Source organism: Aquarana catesbeiana, linkage group LG02 (genome assembly GCF_042186555.1).
Source record: "Aquarana catesbeiana isolate 2022-GZ linkage group LG02, ASM4218655v1, whole genome shotgun sequence".
Taxonomy (NCBI): domain Eukaryota; kingdom Metazoa; phylum Chordata; class Amphibia; order Anura; family Ranidae; genus Aquarana; species Aquarana catesbeiana.
In genome coordinates, this window is record NC_133325.1 from 308021396 (window position 1) to 308044834 (window position 23439).

A 23439-nucleotide genomic window follows, 5' to 3' on the forward strand; every position below is an offset into this window, starting at 1 on the left:
GCGCCACTATTGTAAGCGGTGCTTTACCGTCGGTATGCGGCCGCTAGCGGGGCGGTTTTAACCCCCTGCTAGCGGCCGAGAAAGGGTTAAAACCACTGCAAACCGCCTCTGCAGAGGCGCTTTGCCGGCGGTATAGCCGCGACGTCCCATTGATTTCAATGGGCAGGAGCGGTATACACTCCGCTCCTTCACCGCTCCGAAGATGCTGCTAGCAGGACTTTTTTTCCCGTCCTGCTAGCGCACGGCTCCAGTTTGAAAGCTCTCGGGGCTTTCACACTGGAATTAAAGCAGCGGCACTTTCGGGTCGGTTTGCAGGTTCCATTATTAGCGCAATAGCGCCTGCAAACCGCCCCAGTGTGAAAGGACCCTAATTTGGGTGCTAACAGACTGTTCTTTTTAAAGTTCTTGTAAACCCTCACATATACCCAATGAAGTGACTGGGCTTAGGTGATACAGAGATTAAACAAATCCTCCTACATACATTGTACTTGTCTATCTGCAGTCTTCTCTTCTCTTTACACCTGTTCAAAGTGCAGAATGTAGAAGCTTGTCTGAGGTTCAGAAAAAAGGAGGGTGGAGAGCTGAAGTTGCAATCTTCAGAGCTCTGAGAGCTGATTGGAGGGAAAGGACACACCCCCTTCACACAGAAACAGAGCTGAGGTTGTCACTCTGCTGGAGGTCCAACCCCTGTCACCATTTTTCTCAATGTCAGGAAAAATTGTCAGAAGTGTTTCATGCTGATAGCAGAGGAACTAAAGCAACAAACAGAAATTAGCACTTAGTGCTCTTAAGTGAGTACAAACCTATAGAGTATATTTCAGAAATCTTGGTGCTATATCAGTGTCCATCCACTTGATTGTTTTAGGCCTCTTCCACACAAGGCGGATCCCCTCAGGAGGAGATCGATCCGTTGATCTCCGCTGAGCCGGCAGAAGACAGGTCCGTCTCTGCTCGCTGAGTAGGGAGGGGCCTGTCGGAGCGTCGCTGATTCTTATAGAGAGATCGGATGAAAATAGACAGCAATGTCAATTTTCATCAGATCTCATCTGATCCGATCGACCAAGATGGATGGCGAACATATCGCCATACGTCTGATTTTAGCGGATCGGGTGTCAGTGGATACATCTCTGCTGACATCCGTCTCCCCATAGGAGTCAATGGATGGCCCACCCGGATCCGCCTAAAAAACGGACAGGCGGATCCGAGCGGGCTTGCCGTGTGAAAGGGGCCTTACAAATACCTTTGCCTAAAGTGTGTTTGAATATACAACATGCCACACAAAGAAGATGGTAAGGTGATTTGTAACTAAACATTCATTTGTATAAGACATTGATTAGAGGAAATGTGTTCCGTGTCAGTCATCTGAGACCCATCTTTGAAGTAGTTCCCAAAGTAGAAAACCTGCAGATGACATTCTCTGTCAAAAAAAATGCAATGGGTTGGTCTAACATGCAGATATCTGTAAAGTAAAACAGTTACATTGTTCGTTTTAAATTCTAGGTACGCTTTGTTCTTTTGGGAGTTAAAAAATAAATAAATACAAAAGTCAGGCTCCAGTGTTGATGTGCATAAAATAAACATAAAGGTGTACCGGAAAGGCAATGTGGAAAACGTGTTGGCTTTCCGTACGCTAACCAAAAGGACATCTGCACCTCACTTTAGGGCTCTGTGTTTTTCAGGATTAATACCAATAAACCATTAGCTTGCCTTAAAAACCAAATTATGATATTTAGCAGCATATTCCTGCATTGTATTCAACTAAATGTGCCACAAAGCTGCATGTTAACCACTTCAATAAAGGGAGCTTTCACCCCCTTCCGGCTGTGGCCAATTTTCAGCTTTCAGCGCTGTTGCACTCTGAATGACAATTGCTTGGTCATGCAAAACTGTACCCAAATTAACATTTTAGCAGTTTTTTTTTTTCTTTTTTAGACAAATTTCTTTTGGTGGTATTTAACCACTTCAGCCCCGGAAGATTCTATTCTTTCTTTTGGTGGTATTTGATCGCCTCCGCAGTTTTATTTTTTTTGTGCTATAAACAAAAAAGTGTGTCAATTTTGGAAAAAAACAATATTTTGTACTTTTTTGCTGTAATAAGTATCCCCATTTTTTTTTTTTTTTTTTTTTTAAAAAGCAATTTTTTTCTCAGTTTAGGCCGATATGTATTCTTCTACATGTTTTTGGTATAAAATAAATCACTATAAGCGTATATTGATTGGTTTGCGCAAAAGTTAAAGCGTCTGCAAAATAGGGGATTTATAGCATTTTTATTTTTTATTTTTTTTAACTAGTAATGGCGATCTGCGATTTTTATCGTTACTGCTTTCTTATGGTGGACACATTGGACAACTTTGACACATATTTTTGGGATCATTGGCATTTATACAGTAATCAGTGCTATAAAAATGCATTGATTACTCTAAAAATGTCACTGGCAGTGAAGGGGTTAACACTAGGGGGCAGTGAAGGGGTTAACTGTGTTCCCTGGGAGGTGATTCTAACTGAAGTGGACTGACTAGAGGAAGTGACGGATCATGGTTCCTAGCTAATAGGAACACACGATCTGTCATTCCTCTCAGAACAAAACAGAGATTTTGTTTACACAAAAGATGTTTTTAGATGTTTACACGCGCACTTTCGTGTTTTGTCCCTCCTGCTCGCGATTGCTCATGGCCAGCGATCATGGCAACCATTGGCCCCGAGCGCGCCTGCTATCCCGATCCCACGAGCCAACGTATAGCTACGACGGTTTGCGGAATCGTGCCATCCTGCCGCAGTATAATGATAGCAGCTGGTTGGCAAGCGGTTAATCACCACTTGATGGATAAAAAGAAAAATGTGTGTGTAGAAAATGTTCCCCGGCAGTCTCTCTGACTGAGGCCCGGGCCGTTGGGAGTAAGCCTTGCTGGGGACTCGGCTGGAAAGGTCGAGATTTTTTGTTTATCTCGGTCTTTCCTGCCTAGAGGACATCTCTCCATAAAGAGGACCTGTCATGCTCTATTCCTATTACAAAGGTTCTTTACATTCCTTGTAATAGGAATAAAAGTAATTCCAAAAAAAAAAGCAAATTTAAAGGGAAAGTGTTTAATTTTAATTTTTTAAATAAAATCAACCATAAAAAAAACATTAAGGCGTCCCCGTCCCCGCACACAGAAGCGAACGCATACATAGGTCATGTCTGCATATGTAAATGATGTTCAAACCACACGTGAGGTATCACCGTGAATGTTAGGGCAAGGGCAGCAATTCTAGCCCAAGACCTCCTCTAACTCTAAACTGGGAACCTGTAAAAAAAAAAAAATTAAAAAAAAGTTTGGCGCCATTCCACGAGTGTGCGCAATTTTAAAGCGTGACATGTGAGGTACCCATTTACTCGGCATAACCTCATCTGTCACATTCTACAAAAAAATTGGGCTACCTACAGTTTTTTTGTTTTTGTTTTTTTTTGTTTTTGTTTTTTTTTTTAATTCATGAAAGGTTTTTTTTTCCCCAAAAAATCATGTTTGAAAAATTGCTGCGCAAATACCGTGTGACATAAAAAGGTGCAATGACCGCCATTTTATTCCCTAGGGTCTCTGCTAAAAAAAAAAAATTTGGGGGGGTTCTGAGTAATTTCCTAGCAGAAAAAGAATTTTTACATGTACGAGAGGATTGCTGGAATTCGTGCAGTATGGAAGTGGTTAAAAAAAAAACAATTTGCAAATCTTATAAACTCATATATTGAATGTTCCAACTGAGAAAATGTACCATTTTAAGAAAAAATAAATAAAAATTAGGCAATTTTGAAATTGATAGCAACATCTTTCAAAAGCTGGGGCAGTGTTTACCACAGTGTAGCATCCCCTCTTTTAAAGGGATTGTGAAGTTTCATTTTTTTTTTTTTTTTTTTTTTTAATTAATCATTTTATCCTTGCCTACTCTGTGCAAGGGTTTTGCACAGAGTGGCCCCGATCCTCTTCTGGGGTCCCCCAGTGGCGCTCCTTGCTGCTCCTCTTTTCAAGTGCCACCAAGGAGAGCTGCATTCCATGGGGGCACTCATGCGGGCGCGCTCCCAAGTCCTCCTGCAGCATTCATTGACACAGACAGCAGAACTCGGTCCCGCCCCCGGCTCCCATGTCACTTAATTTGATTGACAGCAGCGGGAGCCAATGTCTCCTGCTGCTACCAATCTGTCCATTAAGGACCCAAGACAGCGGCTGGTGTGCTTGTCCCCATCGCTGGAACGATCGGGTTCAGGTAAGTAAAAGGGGGGCTCTGGGGGACTGCTGTACTGCAGAAGGTTTTCACCTTAATGCATAGAATGCGTCAAGGTGAAAAACCTCAAGGGGTTTATAACCCCTTTTAAGATCACTCTATAAGCATCTGGGAACTGAGGAAACCAATTGCTGGAGTTTTGGGAGAGGAATGTTGTCCCGTTCTTACGTGATATAGGATTCTAACTGCTCAACAGTTCTGGGTCATCTTTCTTTTATTTTTCATTTCAACATGCACCAAATATTTTCAATTGGTGAAAGTTCTTGACTGCAGGCAGGACATTTAAGCGTCCCAACTTTTTTGAAATTGGGGTTGTATTTCATATTGTGATCTGCAATAGGTAAATAGGAGCAGAAATATGCTTGCTACTGTCTCCATGGGTCCTGTAAACTACACATTGTTTCTCACCTTAACCACTTCCTGTCCAGCATATGTACAGTACTGTAAAAAAAAGTCTTAGGTGTGAAAAAAAAATGCTGTAAATAAGGAATGCTTTCAGAAATAGAAGTGCTAATAGTTTAGTTTTAACAATTCACAAATTGGAAAGTAAATGAACAGAAGAAAAATGCACCACCCTTTACTTTCAAAACAGCATCAATTCTTCTAGGAACTCGACAGGAAGGTTGTTCCAAACATCTTGGCAAACTAACCACAGATCTTCCGTGAATGTAGGCTGCCTGAAATCCTTCGGTCTTTTCATGTAATCCCAGACAGACTCCTTGATGTTGAGATCAGGGCTCTGTGGGGACCAAACCATCACTTCCAGGACTCCTTGTTCTTTATGCTGAAGATCGTTCTTAATGACATTTTCTGCATGTCTGGTGGTGTTCTGCTGCAGAATTCATTTTGGGCCAATCGCATGCCTCTTTGATGATATGGCATGATGGATAAATATCTGCCTGTATTTCTCAGCATTGAGGATACCATTGATCCTGACCAAATCTCCAACTCTATTTGCAGAAGTGAATCCCCAAATTTGCAAGGAAATTCCACCATGCTTCACTGTTGCCTGCTGACACTCATTGTACCACTCTCCAGCCCTTCAGCAAACAAACCACTCCCTGCTACAGCCAAATATTTCAAATATTACCATCATCAGTCCAGAGCACCTACTGCCATTTTTCTGCACCCCAGTTCCTACGTTTTCATGCATAGGACGTGGAAGCAAGGCTAAGTGACTCAACTATGCACCGCAAATGTCAGAGTAAGAGCAATAATCCTAGCGCCAGAGCTCACGTTAAAGTGTATGTAAACCCTCACATATACCCAGTGAAGTGAACAGCCTCAGATGATACAGAGATGAAACCAGATAATGAAAACCATCAGCTCACTACTATATGTTCGTTTCACCATCCTGTAGATGTGCATAACGGGTACAGCGTCCAAAAAATTGCAGACTCACTAGTCATGGTGTGGTCTCCGAGACTTGGAAAGCGTCACTGCTGTTTATATGTCATGGATGACACACTGCGTCACGCTAGCGCAAGCGCACTACACATCCTGCAGCTAGTGGGAGCCATCTTTGGCTGAGGTATCAGGATGGCGTGCTTGGATGGCACAACAACGTTACATTGCCATCAGCAGACCTACACAGTGAAGTCTACGGGACCCCCTGTGCGGTAACCGAGCATCCTGGATGATAAGACTGCTGCAGTGTGAAGATCCCTTTCCAACAAACGGAATTTTGTGGACACACTTGGGTCATCTGTCAGAGACCTGATGTGTCTGTCTATCGTGGTCAGGTGGGAGGACCTTCGGTCCTTAGACTTCCTACATCTCTGCATAATATGCCTGTGTTCACCTGCAGATAACCTCTACCCACTGTTCAAAGCTAAAACCCCATACTGGATTAGCTGTGCTAAATGGTCTGATATTGAATACCGGAACCACCAACTGTCAGTGGCTATATGCTGCTTTTTCTATACAGGGTACATTATCAGCTAACCCAGTGTTATGTTCATTATGGGGTCTATTCATCAAGTGTGTGGACTTTAGAATCAATACCCTGGTATCCCCTAGACGGGGACCCACTTATTTACAGTGACGGAATATGCACATTGATTTATGGTGATCTACACTAGGATCTGGGTGCCTACCTAATCGCCACTTCTAGCACTTTATATTACATTTATTTGGGTATGTGATGTGTGCTTGTTGTATACGTGATGCAGCTGCTTTTAAACACAGACGTTGTCTTATTTTAATGTAGTTTAGGTGTTGGTGGTGGGTACCTAGTTTTTGTGTAGTTTTGTATTTTTCATTGTGCAATAAACATTTTCCCTGATATAAGCAGCTTGACCCACCCGTGACTTCTTTTTCAGGGGGTCTTTCTTCCTCCTGTATTTTTACAAAAATGAAACCAATCTCCCTACATAAGTTTTACAGGTATATCTGCTGTCTTCAGCTTTATATACTGTTTAAAGCGGGGGTCCACCTATCTATCGTTTTTTTTTTTTTTTTTTTTTTTTTTTTTTTAGTTCATTCACAAACTTTTCTTCTCAGCATTACATACTCACATATTGTGTGTAATATGTCCGCCTGTGTCAGATTTCGTCAGAAAGAATAACTTATATTATTCACTGCAGGCGGTTTCCATCTTCATTGTGGGCATTTGAAGCCCACAAGCATTTATTTCCTGGATGTGGTGAATGCTGTGCTCCCAGCATTCACCGCTCGTTCCCGCACATGCTCAGTGGCGTCCTGGGAAGCCTGAGACTAGCTCCCAGGAGTCTGGGAGAGGCTAGAAACACGCCTACTCCCATGGGAGGAGAACCAGGAAGTGCAAAGAAGAATAGAAAAATAAAAGGTAATTACGGCGATTTAAATTTTTTTAAATGGCATGTCAGCATCTAGGCAAGGAAGAGAATACATACAGATATTGTTCAAAATTTGGGTGGAACCCCGCTTTAAGTGTCCTGTTAGCATTTTCTCTTCCTGTTCCAGCAGAGGGCGTGGAGTCTTGCCATGCACTGTGAGACAGCTGATTGGAGGAAAGGCACACACACCCTCGCCTCATAGGCAGAAACTTGCAGAGCCGTGCTGTGAATTGACCAGCTGTCTGCTAATCTAGTTATAGCACCCACCTTGACACAAATTTCAGGCTGGTTTTATCACATGTCAGAATGTGTCAGAAGTTATCATTCTGATAACAGAAGAATGGAGCAGGAGAAAGCCATGGGGCTTTGAAGAGTGATAAGAAAACACTGCAGTTATGTGTCCAGCTCAAATTTCATGAATCAGGTTTACATCCACTTTAAGTAAAGTGCTACCTATGGAAAATTTTAGCTACTCTAGTTTGTCACCATTTCACAGGTGTATGCAATCGTCAACATGTTTTGGCATCTATTTACTCAGCACAACATATTCTTGTGTTTTGTGTACACTAAAATTCATTATGTTTTTTTCCCTGAAAATGTGTGGTTGATAAATTAGTGTGTAATATAAAAAATTGTGACAGCCACCATTTTATTCTCCAGGGCCTTTGCTTTCAGAAAAAATATCTTTAGGGGTTCTAAGTAATTTTCTAGCAAGAAAATGCTGATTTCACCTGTATGTGAGAAATTCCAAAATTTCCAGACAGCAAGTGTTCATGAGGTTAGAATGGCTTAGGAACTACACGTAGCTGGGGTTTATTAAGCAATTGATATAATTTTACATAAACAGCTCTTCAATTAAAGAAAGCTGTACCAAAGCATCAAAGTGTAATGTTTTGGTATGAATACTGATGTGTTAACAATGGCGATTTTCTGTGAAATCACGTGAACTGTGACATAACTTAAAATCTAAAACGGCTGGCTGCATGGTATAAAGTACACAAAACTTCTATTGTAAGCGATTGGTTTCTTGGGAAAAAAAAGTGCTCTTTTACTGATTTTAGTGATATGTTTATTTTTATTTAGACATTTCTGTGGGAAAGTACCAAAGAAGAAATCAAGCCAAAACTCAGAATTACTTGAACTGTTATGCAGTTGACGGATTGCGAACTTTGTGTATAGCTAAACGAGTAAGTATGTGCAAGCGAGCCATTTATGCTTTGGCCTGTGAAAAAAGGTGCTACAAAAATATGAGATAATATAAGTTCTGTAAAGGTTCATCAGTATTTCATAGGTAAATTTTCTTTGGTAGGTTTAAAAGGAGTTCAAGACTGAGGCTGTTCACTTTCCTTTCCACCTGTTGAGCTAGTGGTGTCTCTAATCTCCACATTTTCTTTGGTGATGGCTTTTCCCTTTTCCTATCGGAGCTCTGGTTCATGTTGCTTAGTTCAGCTCTTTACTCTTGAAATAAACTATTTTGATGCCTGCAACGTTGCTATAGACTTGCTTACATGTGTGTCTTGCATCCTTTTCTTGCAAAGTTTGTTTTTCTGGGTTTAAAGCGGAGTTCCAGCCTGCAAAAAATAAGTCAGCAGCTACAAATACTGTAGTTGCTGACCTTTTTAATATAAGGACACTTACCTGTCCAGGTATCCCACAATGTCAGCACCCCTAGCTGATTCGTCCATCAGCTGTGGGTGCAGGTGCCGGCATCTTCACGAAGGGAAACTGGAAGTGAAGCCTTGCAGCTTCACTGCCTGTTTCCTACTGCGCATGAGGGAGTCCCGCTGCACTTTCTGAATGGTCCCGCTGTCTTCTGGTACCCCTGCGTCCCCTGGAAGGAGGAGTGACCAGAAATTTCATAGATCTCCACAATCATTGTGTGGGGATCTTGCCTGGAATTTGGAGTGGGTACCTGGTTTTGACAGATACCATGGAAGGCTGGCTGGGCAGTAGAAGACAGGATATGAAGTCAAGTTTGGGGCTGACAAAATAAGCCTAGTGACAAACTAAGTCAAAAGTGACTCCTGCACCTGATCAAAACTTGGAACAAAATCGCCTACTTTTAAAATTATCCTCAAGTTTCATGCACATGCCTGCATTAGGGCAGTACAGTGCACATTCATGTGTAATTCTTTTCCTGGTGGTCACAGATGCAGTGTATTTTTATCAATTTTAAAGTGGTTGTAAAGGCTAAAGGTTTTTACCTTCATGCATTCTAGGCATGAAGAAAAAAATAAAATGGGTGCAACCCCCACAATACTTACCTGAGCCCCATCTCAATTCAGCAATCTGCACAAGAGCAGCGGCTCTCTCCCTCCTCATTGGCTGAGACACAGCAGTAAGAGCCATTGGCTCCCATGGCTATCAATCACAGCCAATGAGGGAGCAGGGGGCAGGGCCGAGCTGTGCTCTGTATCTCTTATGGACACAGAGGCAGCTCGGGAGTGAGCACGCATGAGTGCCCCTGTCACGTACCTGATCCTATAGCCGAAATGCTGAGGGCTCTCCTTGCGGCTGAGTGCTCGGTGTCCCTGAAGGTGGTAACAGGGAACATGAAGCCCAAAGAAGCAGGGATTGCCAGCTGTGCCACAGATGTTGGATGGTGGTGTGGAGCTCTCTCTGCAGGTGAACACCATATGAGGGTGAGCAGTAGGACCCAGGAGAGCTGATGAGGGTGCAGACTGCACACAGCAGAAGCAGGTTGCAATGGTGAGTGCAGCAGGCTGGATCAACAGGTGAGTACTCTAGGTAGGTAGTGCGGGCTGGGTACAGCAGGTAGGCACCAAGGTGGAAGGCGTAGTCGGGGATGGTAGCAGAGGTCACTAACCCAGTGGTCTGCAGATCAAGTATTGGAGTCATGTTTAGGCAAGCCGTGGTCATATACAAGACAGAAGACAAAAGAAGATCTGTGAACAATCCGAGGTCAGAGCTGTACAAGAGGTATCCAAGGGCAAGCCGGGTCGATAAAAGGTGATCATTAGAAAACACAGGATCAGGGAGCAAGAATCTGAAGACCAGTCAGCAATGTCTATGTGCCACAGTTATCCTTTTAAAGGTGTGAGGGTACCAAGATCTGACATGCATTGTTCGTGAGCGCGCACAGGTCTTCGCCATTGCGAACGTGCATTCGCAATACATGTGCGCGTATTCCTGCGAGCGCAGGCATATTGAGAATTGGCTAATATGCCAGGTCTGCGGACAACTATCCTCTGGTTAGTTCCCTGACAGCCCCCATAGCAAACGCTATGGGGGTACTCGACAAGGGTAAAGGGCCAGCAACACCGGTGGGGGACCCAAAAAGAGGATCGGGGCTGCTTTATGAAAAACCACTGCACAGAGCAGGTAAGTATAACATGTTTGTTTTAAAAAAAAAAAATAAAAAAACCTTTATTGTAACTTTCAGTTGTGCCTTTTTGTGAAATGGTGAAAATGGAAGGTACACAAAACTATAAGTAAGCAACTTAACTATAAATCTGGAGATTGGCTTCACACTTGTGTTGTGGTAGCTTCGATCTGCAGTGCTGTGTGTGTGCCTTGATAAAATGATCAAGCACACATTTTATGACAATGCAGCGTGTTGCAACGAGCTTCTGCGCATAGCAATAAATTAATGTGATTTGAAAAATTAAAAATAAGCACTCTGATTTGTTGTAACACACTGCAGCACATGCACATAATGCACACCAGCTGGTGCGCATTGATGCTTATCATGTGCATTAACTTGCGTTAGGGAAACCCAACTCTAAATTGGCTGTTAAATGCACATAAATCACACTAGAAAGGTGCATATACTTTCATTTTAAAAATGCAGTGTTGATAATAAGTGTTGTGGGCACTGCACTGTGAATGGCACCAAAGCACAACACCACCAGCTTGTGTGTGCTTTGGCACCTTCCTGCATCACACTAATGTGACTATGGAATGGTTCATTTTTTTCATTATGTAAAAATAAACTTTTTTTTTTTTTTTTTTTTTTTTACTAGGTAAGGGATTTTAGTGAAATATCAAGGGTCTGAACAGCCCCTGAAATTTCACATATGAAATGAGAAATGTTTCTTTATCACAGCCACAGCTGCGTTTAGTAACACTTGAACAGGACGTGCTCTGTACAGTGCGCTTCCTGTTCTTTCATGAGAGATAGTAAACTTATATGACCTTTCATTTTTGCTACCTCTATAAATTAAATACTGGGTGATGAACACTGATCACCTCTTCTCCCCTGCAAATCTGTCTGTCCTTGCTTCTGCAAGCAGGGGGGGGAGCAGCAGGGGAGTCAGTGGGCACAGTGGAGACAACAGGAGAGACAGAACATAGCGGTTTGCCCACACCCACCCATCTCTGGATCCTCCTCGCAGTGCACTTGCTACTTCTCCTGCAGTCTCCCCTGCTGCAGGTGGGGAGAGAAGCAGGGGGATTGAAGAACATGGGGGGGGGGGGGGGGTACCAGCGCCCAATGGGAAGGAGCTCTGTCTGTAGAGCTGGGGGCTTTTCAACTGCTGATCATAGCTAATCAGAAGACGCAAGGCATTCTGACCTGGCTAGGTGAAAGCGGTTCTGTATGCTGTACATTGTTGGCCATAATATAGTTAAGTGCCTTGTATTTGCGAGACTGCATCTTTCGAATTGGTCCTTTGTATACCATCTGATATCTAATCAATCTGATGAAATGCAACCTTTTATTAATCTTTGCATCCAACACCCATGTTGGCTCACTCACTGAGAGCACTCCTTACTTTGATTTCTTGTTTTCAGCAGTCAAGCCTGGCTTTTTACTTGAGTCTGCTTATGTTACTTGCCGTCAGTTATGGTGAAAATGAGGCATGATGTTGGCAGCTTCTCATTTATTTGCTACTCTTGTAAGTAATGTGATGACTTGCCTGGGCCTTGTAAACAATCATCATTTTACAAGGGCAAACGTCATTCTCAATGTTTGAATGCAAATATTTTACTTGAACATCACAGAATGTAAATATCCATGTTCACATTGTCCTTTTTCAACAATATCTAACAGAAAATTATATTCTGCACGTACAGTTTACATTGAAGATTATAGCTCCATAAATAAAACACATTCTTAAGAGACTTTCTGCTTTAGGTTCTTGGTAAAGAAGAGTATTCTTGTTGGCTGAAATTTCATTTACAAGCAGAATCCTCATTAGAAAACCGTGAAGAGCTACTGTTCCAATCTGCGGTCCGTCTGGAGACCAATCTACATTTGCTGGGTGAGTTTATTAATCTTGCTTTCACAGAAGAATAGGAGGAGGCTGCTCCATGTTCCATGGCTACATACTTTTCCAGTTAGCTGATAATATTCAAGAAGCCTTTTCAGCAAAAGATATTTTGATTACAGTCATCTCAAACCACATTTGCTAATTAAATCCATAGGAGTGTGTCGTCTTCTTGGCTTCCTTCTGTAATATCTATGGGACTATTAACCCACACTGTTGAGGTAATTGTCCTGAGATTGTCATGGCATAGCCAGTATAGTTTGTGGTGTTGTAATTACTAGCTAGCGATTGTTTTAAGCAGAAAGGATGTTTTCCTAATCTTAAGTAACGGGTAACATGTTTAATTATGAACATCTGGTGCCTGAAAAACTGTTTAATGTGCGCAGATGCTCTTGATAAAACACTGACAGTGTTTCAGATTTATGACACTAGCAAAAGTGACCTGGCCATTACCTTGATGTGAGTGTATAATTGAAAGTATAAATCACTGTTGCCTCTGTGTGTCCTTGTTTTAGTCAAGTATGGCTTGTTGTGAGGGAGGGTATCTTTTGCTATATGAGATGAAAGAATCTAAGATGTATTTTCTGCCTGCTGAACTGAGATAAATGGATATTGTTCAAATAGAAGTGGCATTTGTATTCTTAAACTGGCCATAGATGGAGTGACTTTCTTTCCTGTAACCACGGGTTACAGGAAAGAAAATCAGTTGATTCCCCCATCAGTGTTGACAGAATCCACCCCCCACCCCCCCCCCCCCGCGGAGCACTCAGTGATTATTGCAAGCAGCTATAACAGCTGCTAGCAAAACTGACATGTAAAATCTAACAGGCTTGTATATGGGTTCATTCAGCCTGCCCGTGCATGGTTCGAATGTTGGCCTGTTCCTGCTAAACTGTCCAGGATTCAAACCGTCTATGACCGGCTTTAATTGAATCTTGATGTGTTTGTTCTTCCAGAGCTGTGCAGTAATCTAGTGGAGCTTTTCCTCTCTGCAGGAGTTTCCCGTAATAGACCAATCAGTGCTGCTCTCTCTCCTTGTTCAAAGTGAGTGGTCTTGTAACCACTCCCCAGTAGTTTTCCTGCCGGCAGCTTGTAGTTGGGTGAGCCTTCTGATATTCTTCCCTACGAGATTCAATCTAAAACAAAATAAATATATTAACAAGTGTAAATGGAATACCTAGCACAGAAAAAAAAATGAGTGTGAAGAATAAACCCAACCAAACTCTCTAAAAGTAATATTTTTCTTGCACTGCCTGGAGATGTGAATACATTATCACTGTTTCTTTATGAGCTACAAGCTCTGATTCAACACTGATGACAGGTGAAATCTAATTTTGTGACTTTCTGTATCGGAAAAAAAATTGGGGAGCTGCAGGTTCTGTCTTTCTGCCAGTTGACCACTTCAATACCGGGTATGTTAACTCCCTTCCTGCCCAGGCCAGTGTTCAGCGTTCAGTGCTGTCACAGTACAGTGTAATCATAAATTGGGTGTGGGGGATATCAGGGAGACTGACTAGTGACAGTTTTTCTAATTTAACATACTGTGACCAGACCAATACAGTGTTACCATGTAACATTGTACTACTCTAGGGTAGTGATACATTTTTTTTTCTTTACACAGGATTGTTTTATAGTTAGTGAATTTAACCAGTAAAAGCAACTATTTTTACTGAATTAAACTGATTCAGTCAGTGTGTTTTGTTGTGATTAGCCACAGCTAATCACATGGTACAGATGGGCTGTGATGGCTCTGCCTGTACCATGTTATCACTGTGACCAAACACAACTGTACACCATAAAGGGCATGAAAGGAAGCCATTCATTGTTTACAATTGTGTTATCTGCTGTGATTGGTCACAGCAATCACATGGTACCGGCAGCGGGCCAGTACACTGATTAGTCATCTGCTGATCCATCGGACACAGCTGATTACAGATCGCACCGCAGCTCGAACACAGGCGTGATATGACGTCCACTCAGATCGACGAAAGTCCTTTCTGCCTGTCAATTTGCTATAGGCCGGGTAGGAAGTGGTTAGGGGTTCTTTTGATATGTGAAATTATCAATTGGCATCTCTGTCCTTTTCAGGTGCTACAGGTATAGAAGACCGCTTACAGGAAGGTGTTCCAGAGACGATTACTAGGCTGCGCAAAGCTGGAATGCAAATCTGGGTTCTGACTGGAGACAAGCAGGAAACCGCTGTAAATATTGGATTTTCTTGCAAGCTTCTGGATCACGATGATGACATCATCACATTAAATGCAGAATCTATGGTATGAATTACTTGTGTCTGGAGGACTGTCTACCGTTATAGGGCTAAAAGTTGTTCAAATATAAGTGATAAGTGATGACCAGTTATTAATGTGTAAGCCCCTTGCCCAAAAGTGAAACATATGTAGCCTTACAAACGCATCCACCTGTCCTGTGCGGCTGATTCTTTTAGTTGCAGTTGTGTGGTAGCTGCAGGCAAGATTCACAACAGCAGTGCATCTCATCTGGCAAAATATGAACCAGCTATGCAAGAATGGCAACCACCCCAATTTAGAACTAGCTTTTGAAGTAAGACCTATGTCCTTATGTACAGTGATCTGTATTTACCTAGCATTAATACCCTGTGTTTACTTTAGACCAGGGATCTCCAGATTATCTAATCAAAGGGTCAGTTTACTGTCCTTCAGGCTGTGGGGCATATATATATACATATACATACATTTTTTTTTTTTTTTTTTGGTTCGTATATTGACTTGTATACCAGTAGGACTCCAATATCAATATTTGAGCCTTTAGGTCTTGAGTCAGCTTATATTGTTTTTAGTCTAAATAAAAACTACATAGCACATGTGGTTAGTAGGAGGAGGAATAGTGCCCCTTTTGTATTAGTAGGAGAAATAGTGCCCCATTGTTTGTGGGTGTAAATATGCCCTTCTGTTGGTGTCAGTGGAAGAAATGGTGCCTCGTTGGTAGTATCAGTGGGAGGAATATTGCTCCAGGGACCACTGCCTTGAATATAGGTGTACTGTAGGAAGATAACACAGCAGCTATTGGTGTTATCATCAGCAAGGAGGTACACTTATGTTTGAGGAGCTTACGTGGTTTGGCGAAATGATCTTCTCTAGCTCGCTTTAAATAAAAATCTATTTCTGAAAACAGCTGTCCACCTTGTGTTTGAGCAAGTCATATATATATATATATATGTGTATGTATATGTGTACTTTGGTGACTGGTCAATAAACTAGTAAGATGTTCATTGACAAGCAAAGCACCATTATGTGATGCAAAGTGTTGTAAAGCTGAGCAACCAACACACATTTTAATTTAGTCCAACTTAGGGGTGTATTTATTTTCTTAAAAATGACAGAGATATTCATCATTTAAAACGATTATGCACATTCATTCTGTACGAATGGGGGCAACAACAAAATACACAGGTATTTGCTCCCCCCCGTGCGGCTTCACTTCCTGGTTCCCTACTGCGCAAGCGCGAGTCACGCTGCGCGTCCTCTCAGGTCCCTGCTGTGTTCTGTGTCTCACAGAATACAGCGGGGGAGGACGAGGTAGGCGCCGAAAGTGGCGTAGGTCATCGCAAGCGCCCCGGTGATCTATGCCAGGAAGTGGGAGCAAATACCTGTATCAGACAGGTATCTGCTCCCTCCTCCCCCCTGAAAGGTGCCAAATGTGACACCGGAGGGGGGGAGGATTCCAAAAAGTGGAAGTTCCATTTTTGGATGGAACTCCACTTTTAAGCACTCTAAAAGGTTTTGGCCCTTTTTTCATGGGAGGCCATAGTTTTTTGTCTTTATATGTGGGGGGCACTAGAAATATGGTCCTTGGCAATGAGTTTAAGAGGGCATCTAAAAAGAAAAAGCGAACGCTTCCTTTGAACAATTTGAATACTAAAGGAATAGTTTTATGACATTTTAAAACAAAAACCTGTGTTAATTACTGATGTATATTTTTTGCCTTCTCATCACTCTTTAATACAAGCATTCGAAAAGATGACTGCTCAGCAACTGTAGAATGTGATATATGTTCTGCGTGCTTTAGAATCATGCATTGAAAATGCTTATTACATTTTGGTAGGAATGGTTGGGGGAAACCCAATTTGCAACAATTAATTTTCAAGAAACGTTTGCCTTTTCTGCTGTTGATGACTTGTCCTGGTAATTTGTGCAATAGCTAAAATGTTGGAGTTGTTTTATGTAGAGGTCGACCGATATATCGGCCGGCCGATATATCGGCCGATATTTGGCGTTATTTACTTAATCGGCATCGGCCGATTGTGCTGATAAAAAAGGCCGATTGTAACTTCAGCCGTGACTTGCAAATGACTTCTGTAATAGAAGTTAATGCAAGTTGCCTTAAGTTATCTGTGAAGTTTTCTTCTCTCCTCCTCTGGGCAGCCTGCCAAATCTGATAAGATGATACATTTGTATCTTTCAGGTTCTTTTTATCAATAGACTGAACTCCGTGGAGAAGTTTTCAGTTTAACCATTTAAAGACTAAATCTTTTCTGACACTTGTTGCTTACAAGTAAAAATCCTGTATTTTCTGCTAGAAAATCACTTAGAACCCCCAAACATTATATATATTTTTTTAGCAGAGACCCTAGGGAATAAAATGGTGGTTGTTGCAATATTTTATGTCACACGGTATTTGCGCAGCGGTCTTTCAAACGCAATTAAAAAAAAAAAAAATACAGTAATGAATTAAAAAAAAAACCTAAGCAGTAAAGTAAGCCCATTTTTTTTCGTCCAAAAGTTTTGATTACCTGTTTTTGTGTATTTAATATTTAAGATAGTTTTTTTTTTTTTTTTTTTTCGTTTTCTAAATTATACATACAAGTGAACTGATTGGAGGTTTGTTTTGTTTAATGTTTAAATGAAAAAAAATTTCTGTATTACTTAAGGTTGCTTTCACACTGGAGCGGGCATGCGTTGATGGTAAAACGCTGCTAGTTTTAGCGGCGCTTTACCGTCATTTTAGAGGCGCTATTCGGCTGCTAGCGGGGCGCTTATAACCCAGCTAGCGGCCGAGGAAGGGGTTAAATGCGCCCCTGAAGCGCCGCTGCCAAAACGCTTTGCAGGCGCTTCGGCAGCGGTGCACATTCATTTCAATGGGCAGGAGTGGTGGAGGAGCGGTATTGCACCGCTCCAAAGATGCCGTTTGCAGGACTTTTTTTTACATCCTGCCAGCGCATCGCCTCAGTGTGAAAGCACTCGGGATATCACACTGAGACTGCAGGGGAGCCGTTTTACAGGCACTTTACAGGCGCTATTTTTAGCCCAAAAGCACCTGAAAAACGCCCCAGTGTGAAAGGGGTCTAACTGTTAGATTTTATGAGATGAAGGGAAAAAAGAAAAAAAAAAATCGGCCAAATATATCGGCCCAAAAAAATCGGCATCACATATCGGCCATCGGCCACCGCGATTTCTAAATATCGGCATCGGCCAGAGAAAAACCCATATCGGTCGACCTCTAGTTTTATGTCATGGTATATTCCGATAGCAAAATTAAGCTGCTGTGTGCTTTTCAGTGTGACAATAATTTGCAAATGGGAGAAAACTGTTATTTAGTAGACCACATATTTTGCAGTTTAAACAAAATACTGAATTCTGCTGGAGACGTGACACTGTAGCAATATACACACCCTTTGTTTACTGTGACCCTTGGTCTCTGTCACCCGTTTGATAGGATGTGTGTTGTCTGCCAAATATGAATTGTCCAGCAATCGGACTGGGTACATTTGACCTTTACTCAAACTAGAGGTGGCAATGCACTTACGACTTAAGTTTTTGATTAGAGTAACAGGTTAGACATTTAGAGTAGTAAAAAAGAGAAGGGGGAAGGTTTGGGACTTTAAATGAGGTGCGGGTAAGCACCTCCATCCCTAAATTGAATCTAATCGAGAGGGAAATGGGACTTTAAATGAAGCGGCTGGACTGCGGAGGTGAGTGAGTGTATTTGGTTAATTTTCTATAAATAATATTCTTTACTCTTAGACATAATGTGGATTCACCATAAACATTTAATCTACAGGAACCTGTTGCATCTGCTCCTGACGAGTGGAGACAATTCCACGAAACGCGTAGAGCTATTGGATGCTGCAGAGACACATACTACGCTTTGACGATGTTATAACATGAACCCAACATTTGTAGATTCCTTTATGTGATTATTAACACAGATGCCGGGCATGCTGTGTCTAGCATTTTAAGGCCAGATTGCTGTCATATACTATTCATTAACCTTATGAATTTATCTTTATTTATGTCTATATTTATATACTTTGTATCACTGTGTCTATACCTTGTGCTTTTATGTATATATGAAAATTACCATATTTACTTTGTTATAAATAAAATTGTATATTTATATCATCACCTCCGCAGTCCAGCCGCTTCATTTAAAGTCCCATTTCCCTCTCGATTAGAGACATTTAGAGTAGAGTATCTTTTACACAATGCACCTTGGTGTAAGTATTTTAACCAAATAAAAAAAAAAATGTGTGTGAATATATATTATACTAGGTTACTTGAAAGTATTTTGCCTCCTAAAATGTCATTAATTGTTGTTATCCCTGCTTTTCATTTAGGAAGCCTGTGCTGCTTTGCTCAAACAGTGTTTGCACTATGTAGAGTCCAAGACTTCTAATGACTCAACAAAACAAGCTGCTGGGGAAGTTGAATTTGCTTTCGGTCGAAATAAACACCAATGGTCTTCACTGACGAAACAGAATCTTGGTCTGGTGATTGATGGCAAAACGCTAGCCTTTGCACTAGATGTAACCCAAGCAGATACATTTATTTCACTTGCTCGGCAATGCCGTTCTGTGCTCTGCTGTCGCTCTACACCCCTTCAGAAGAGTATGGTGGTGAAACTTGTTCGGGACAAACTCAAAGCTATGACATTATCAGTAGGTAAGCTGTTTGCTTTGCTTTTCTTTTCTTCTTTTTTTCTTTAATTTATACCACATATATAGATGTTGCTTGGCCTGCAGTTTTTTCAAACAGTAGCCACTGTACTGTGGCGTCTTGTGGTTGTATAGCTTGTCAAACAAACGATCCTTGCGCATTGGTTAACAAAAAACTCAGCCAGGGTGCGTTTTTAGGTGCATTTTTGGGTCATGTGGCAGAAAGATGCTGGTTGTTAAGGAGCAAAGACCCGTCAACGTCCTTAACCAGTGAATAGCTGATTGTTTAAAGCGTTTGAACATGTCATCTTCCTTAACAATTCCTTAACAATTAGCAGATGTAAATAAACAATGTCTTCCCCACCAGCATAATGTGATCACCACCGACACTAATCGGGCAAAAAAAAAAAGACAGGCTGGTTGTACTGAAAGCAGAGGTTCACACAAAAATGGAAACTCTGATTTTCGGAACCCCCCCCCCGTGTCACATTTGGCACCTTTCGGGGGGAGGGGGGTGCAGATACCTGTATAATACAGGTATTTGCACCCACTTCCGGGCATAGACATCCCAAACCCCCGCCCCCGTCTTCTGGGAGACACACGGATCCAGGGACCATCTGGATTGTGCAGCGCGACTTGCGAATGCGCAGTAGGGAGCCAGGCTGTGAAGTCGCAAGGCTTCACTTCCTGATTCCCTTACCGAAGATGGCAGCATCCGAGGGACGGTTCGGCCTCGGGTGCCGACATTGCGGGCGCCCTGGACAGGTAAGTGTCCTTATTTTAAAAGTCAGCAGCTTCTGTGTTTGTAGTTGCTGACTTTAAAAAAAAATAAAAAATTTGCGGGACTTCCGCTTGAAGTCAATCGATGGATAGACAGACTTCATTACAGCCAGCCTGCCCATAGATCAAAATTCGGCCTGGTTCCTGCTAAAACGAAATTTCGATTCTTTCTATAGCCGGCTTAATACACCACATCTAATGACTGGTAAGCTGCAATATACTAATATTTGGTTTTTGGTTTAATACTGCCTTTTTTTTTTTTTAGCTTGATATAATGTATTGTGTATTATGTGATTTTACAGGAGATGGAACCAATGATGTTAGCATGATTCAGGTGGCAGATGTTGGTGTTGGAATTTCTGGGCAGGAAGGAATGCAGGTATGTTATGCTTTTTGGTTGCCTTTTCTTAAATGTTAAAAGAAGTATGAGAAACCAAAAAATAAACCTTTATACTCGCCTAGATCACTTTGTTCTCGGTCTATAGGTAGCAGGGGACAGATCTGGCATTAGACCGATGCTACATCTGCCCTGCCTCTAGACTGGGAACTGAGCGATCAAAGACTGCTGATCGCTCAGTTCTCAGATCCTCTCTGAGCACAGAGCAGTGAACATCAGTCATCGCTCTGTGCTCTAGCCCTCCAGCGCTCACTGGAGTGCTTGGCTGTGGAGGGGGCAGGAGGGACTAGCTCGGGCTCTCAGCGGTGCACTGAGAGGCTGAGCCAACTTCCAGCTCAGGCTTCTGGATGCATTCCAACATCATTAAAGTTGGGATCTTTCCACAGCCTGGACCAGTTGCGTGACGGTGAACGTTAGCCCGCTGACTGAATACAGGTCACAGCAGTGCAGAATGCACTGCTGTGACCCACAGGAGAAGTAGGGCCCAATGAGCTTTGACCCTACTTCTTTTTAAGGTTTTGTGTAATTTTATGGTCTGCATTACTGAATGCAAGATATATATTTCTGCCTATTGCTTCCATTTTGAAAGCTTTCTACTGCTATAATAGCTTTCTTGATTTTAAAATAAAAAGTGTAAATACGATTGTTATTCATATGGTATAAAGCTATCACAGCCACATCGTGACATAACTTGGTGAGCTCCTACTTGAAATAGTCTTTAATAGTCTAGCACTAAATAAACAGAACTTCACCCAAAGAGAATTGTATACTTCTCCCAGAAATGACATTTGTGTGATATAGCCTATGATGTACCATTCAGAGAAAATTGCAGTTTGAACTTGCCTCACAAATTTATAATGGGGCCCTTTGACGCAGGCACCTTCTGTTCCGATCAGCAGGGGATCTGCCCACTGATCCCTTGCTTATTGGAGCAGAGAGAGACAGATGACAGGCCTGTGTGCTCGGGTGTAAACCGACTCCACTGTCCATTTTTTTTTTTATTTAAATGGTCTTTATTCATTACACAGTGTTATACAATAATTACCATCAACAGTATACCTTACAAAACTTACAAATTTTTTTGAACTCCTTCAGATTTTTCCTCCTTACATATACTACCTTTTCTTTCCATACCGTTTCTGTCACTGTTCTGATCCAGTCATCCTTTAAAGAGGGTCTCTCCGCCTGCCACCTCAGGGCTATTAATTTCCTTGCCTGAAAAAGGCATCTCACCACTGCTTTGTTTATATTATTGCCTCTACCTTGGCATTCCCCAACTCTCAATACACATAGCTTTGGATCCATTTTCAATCCTAATTTAAAGATCTTATTTATAAATTCTAGTATTTCTGTCCAATACCGGCATAATTTTGGGCATTTCCATATCATATGGATCAGGTCCCCAGTATTCTGGCATCTTGGGCAATTGGCATCCACCCTCCGCCCAAATTCAAACAGTCTCTTTGGTGTATAATATACCCTGTGTAGGAGCATTAGGTGTGATAGCTTCTGCGCGGGTGAGACCGAGCCCTGATGTCCTCCCTCCAGCATCTTTTTCCACTGTTTGTCCGATATGTTGCCCACATCCCTTTCCCATTTACTTCTACACTTAAGCTTTTCTGGTCTCTCCATACTACCTCTGCATAAAAAAGGATACATTTCTGCTATGGAGCCACTAGGTCCATCCGAACTACCCATTCTGTAAAGAATAGGAGAATGACTCCACCTCGGGCCCTGTTCCCCAAATTGAGCCTTTAGGGCAATGGTTCTCAACTCCTGTCCTCAGGACCCACTAACAGGCCAGGTTTGCAAGATAACTGAAATACATCACAGGTGATATAATTTGCTGCTCAGTGATTGCAGTATTCTAGTCTTCATCTCCCCAAGGTAATACATAAAACCTGGCCTGTTAGTGGGCCCTGAGGACAGGAGTTGAGAACCACTGCTTTAGGGCATGCCTTATTTGTAGATAGTTGTAGTGCGAGTGGTTCGGGATATCAAATTCCTCCTTTAGTGAGGAGAATGTTTTAAGTATGCTACCATTATACAATTGAGCCAATTTTGCTATTCCCTTTGTTTCCCAAGACTTTATTTTTCCCATTGACATTAATTCTTGTAGGTTCTTATTATCCCAGAGGGGGGCATACCTAGCCATTCCTCCCATACCTTCCAAAGTTTTAATGGATTTCCAAACTTTTATTATTAATTTAACTGTGGGGGGTCTAGAGGCAAAAGAGTTCGCCTCCAGCACCTCCACTAATGTTTCATGTGGCGCTCCTATGGTCATTATACCCTCATTGTTTTTATCCCCTGACCCTATGTGCTGTAACTGAGCTGCTAAAAAATAACATCGAGGGTGTGGGACCGCCATACCCCCTTCTCGAGTTGACAGTTGTAAAGTTTGTAGGCTTATCCTAGATTGTCCCCCTTTCCATATAAGATCTCTTAACATTGTGTCAATTTTTTTAAACCATTTCTTATGAATCCATATTGGTGAATTCTGCAATATGAACAACATCTGGGGCAACCACAGCATTTTGATCAAATTGCATCGTCCAGCAACTGATAAAGGGAGCCTCCTCCATAAATTAATTTTATTTTTAAACTTCGACAACAAGGGGACCAAGTTGTGATTTATATAATTACCTGGGTCCTTTGTTATATAAATACCTAAGTATTTTTTACTATCTCCACTATTTCTATTTGTATACTATCCAAATAGAAATTTTTCCTAATTGGGTCTACTGGTAATAGCATTGATTTTTCCCAATTTATGGTGAGACCAGATAGCTTTCCAAAACTTGTGAAGATGTCTATCACCTGCTTAAGTGAGCGCTCCGTATCTCCCAAAAATATGAGGACATCGTCTGCATATAATGCGATCCTCTGCTCTCTACCCCTTCTTCGGAACCCTTCCATAAGCTGACTTTGCCTCACTGCTGCGGCCACCGGTTCCATGGCCAGGGCAAAAATCAGAGGTGACAGAGGGCACCCCTGTCTTGTGCCTCTTTCAAGTCGGAACCCATCTGAAAGATCGTTATTAACTTTAACTTT

The 23439-nt window shown here is 41.9% G+C and overlaps 1 protein-coding gene across 1 annotated transcript in view; it reads left to right on the forward strand.

Moving 5' to 3' along the window:
• ATP10A (ATPase phospholipid transporting 10A (putative)) overlaps positions 1–23439 on the forward strand; it is a 256901-nt gene that overhangs the window by 143693 nt on the left and 89769 nt on the right. The window contains exons 11-15 of the mRNA XM_073614639.1: positions 8154–8257; positions 12166–12292; positions 14387–14571; positions 18891–19215; positions 20291–20367. Coding sequence (XP_073470740.1) covers positions 8154–8257; positions 12166–12292; positions 14387–14571; positions 18891–19215; positions 20291–20367 — 818 coding nt within the window. The remainder of the gene's footprint in view (positions 1–8153; positions 8258–12165; positions 12293–14386; positions 14572–18890; positions 19216–20290; positions 20368–23439) is intronic.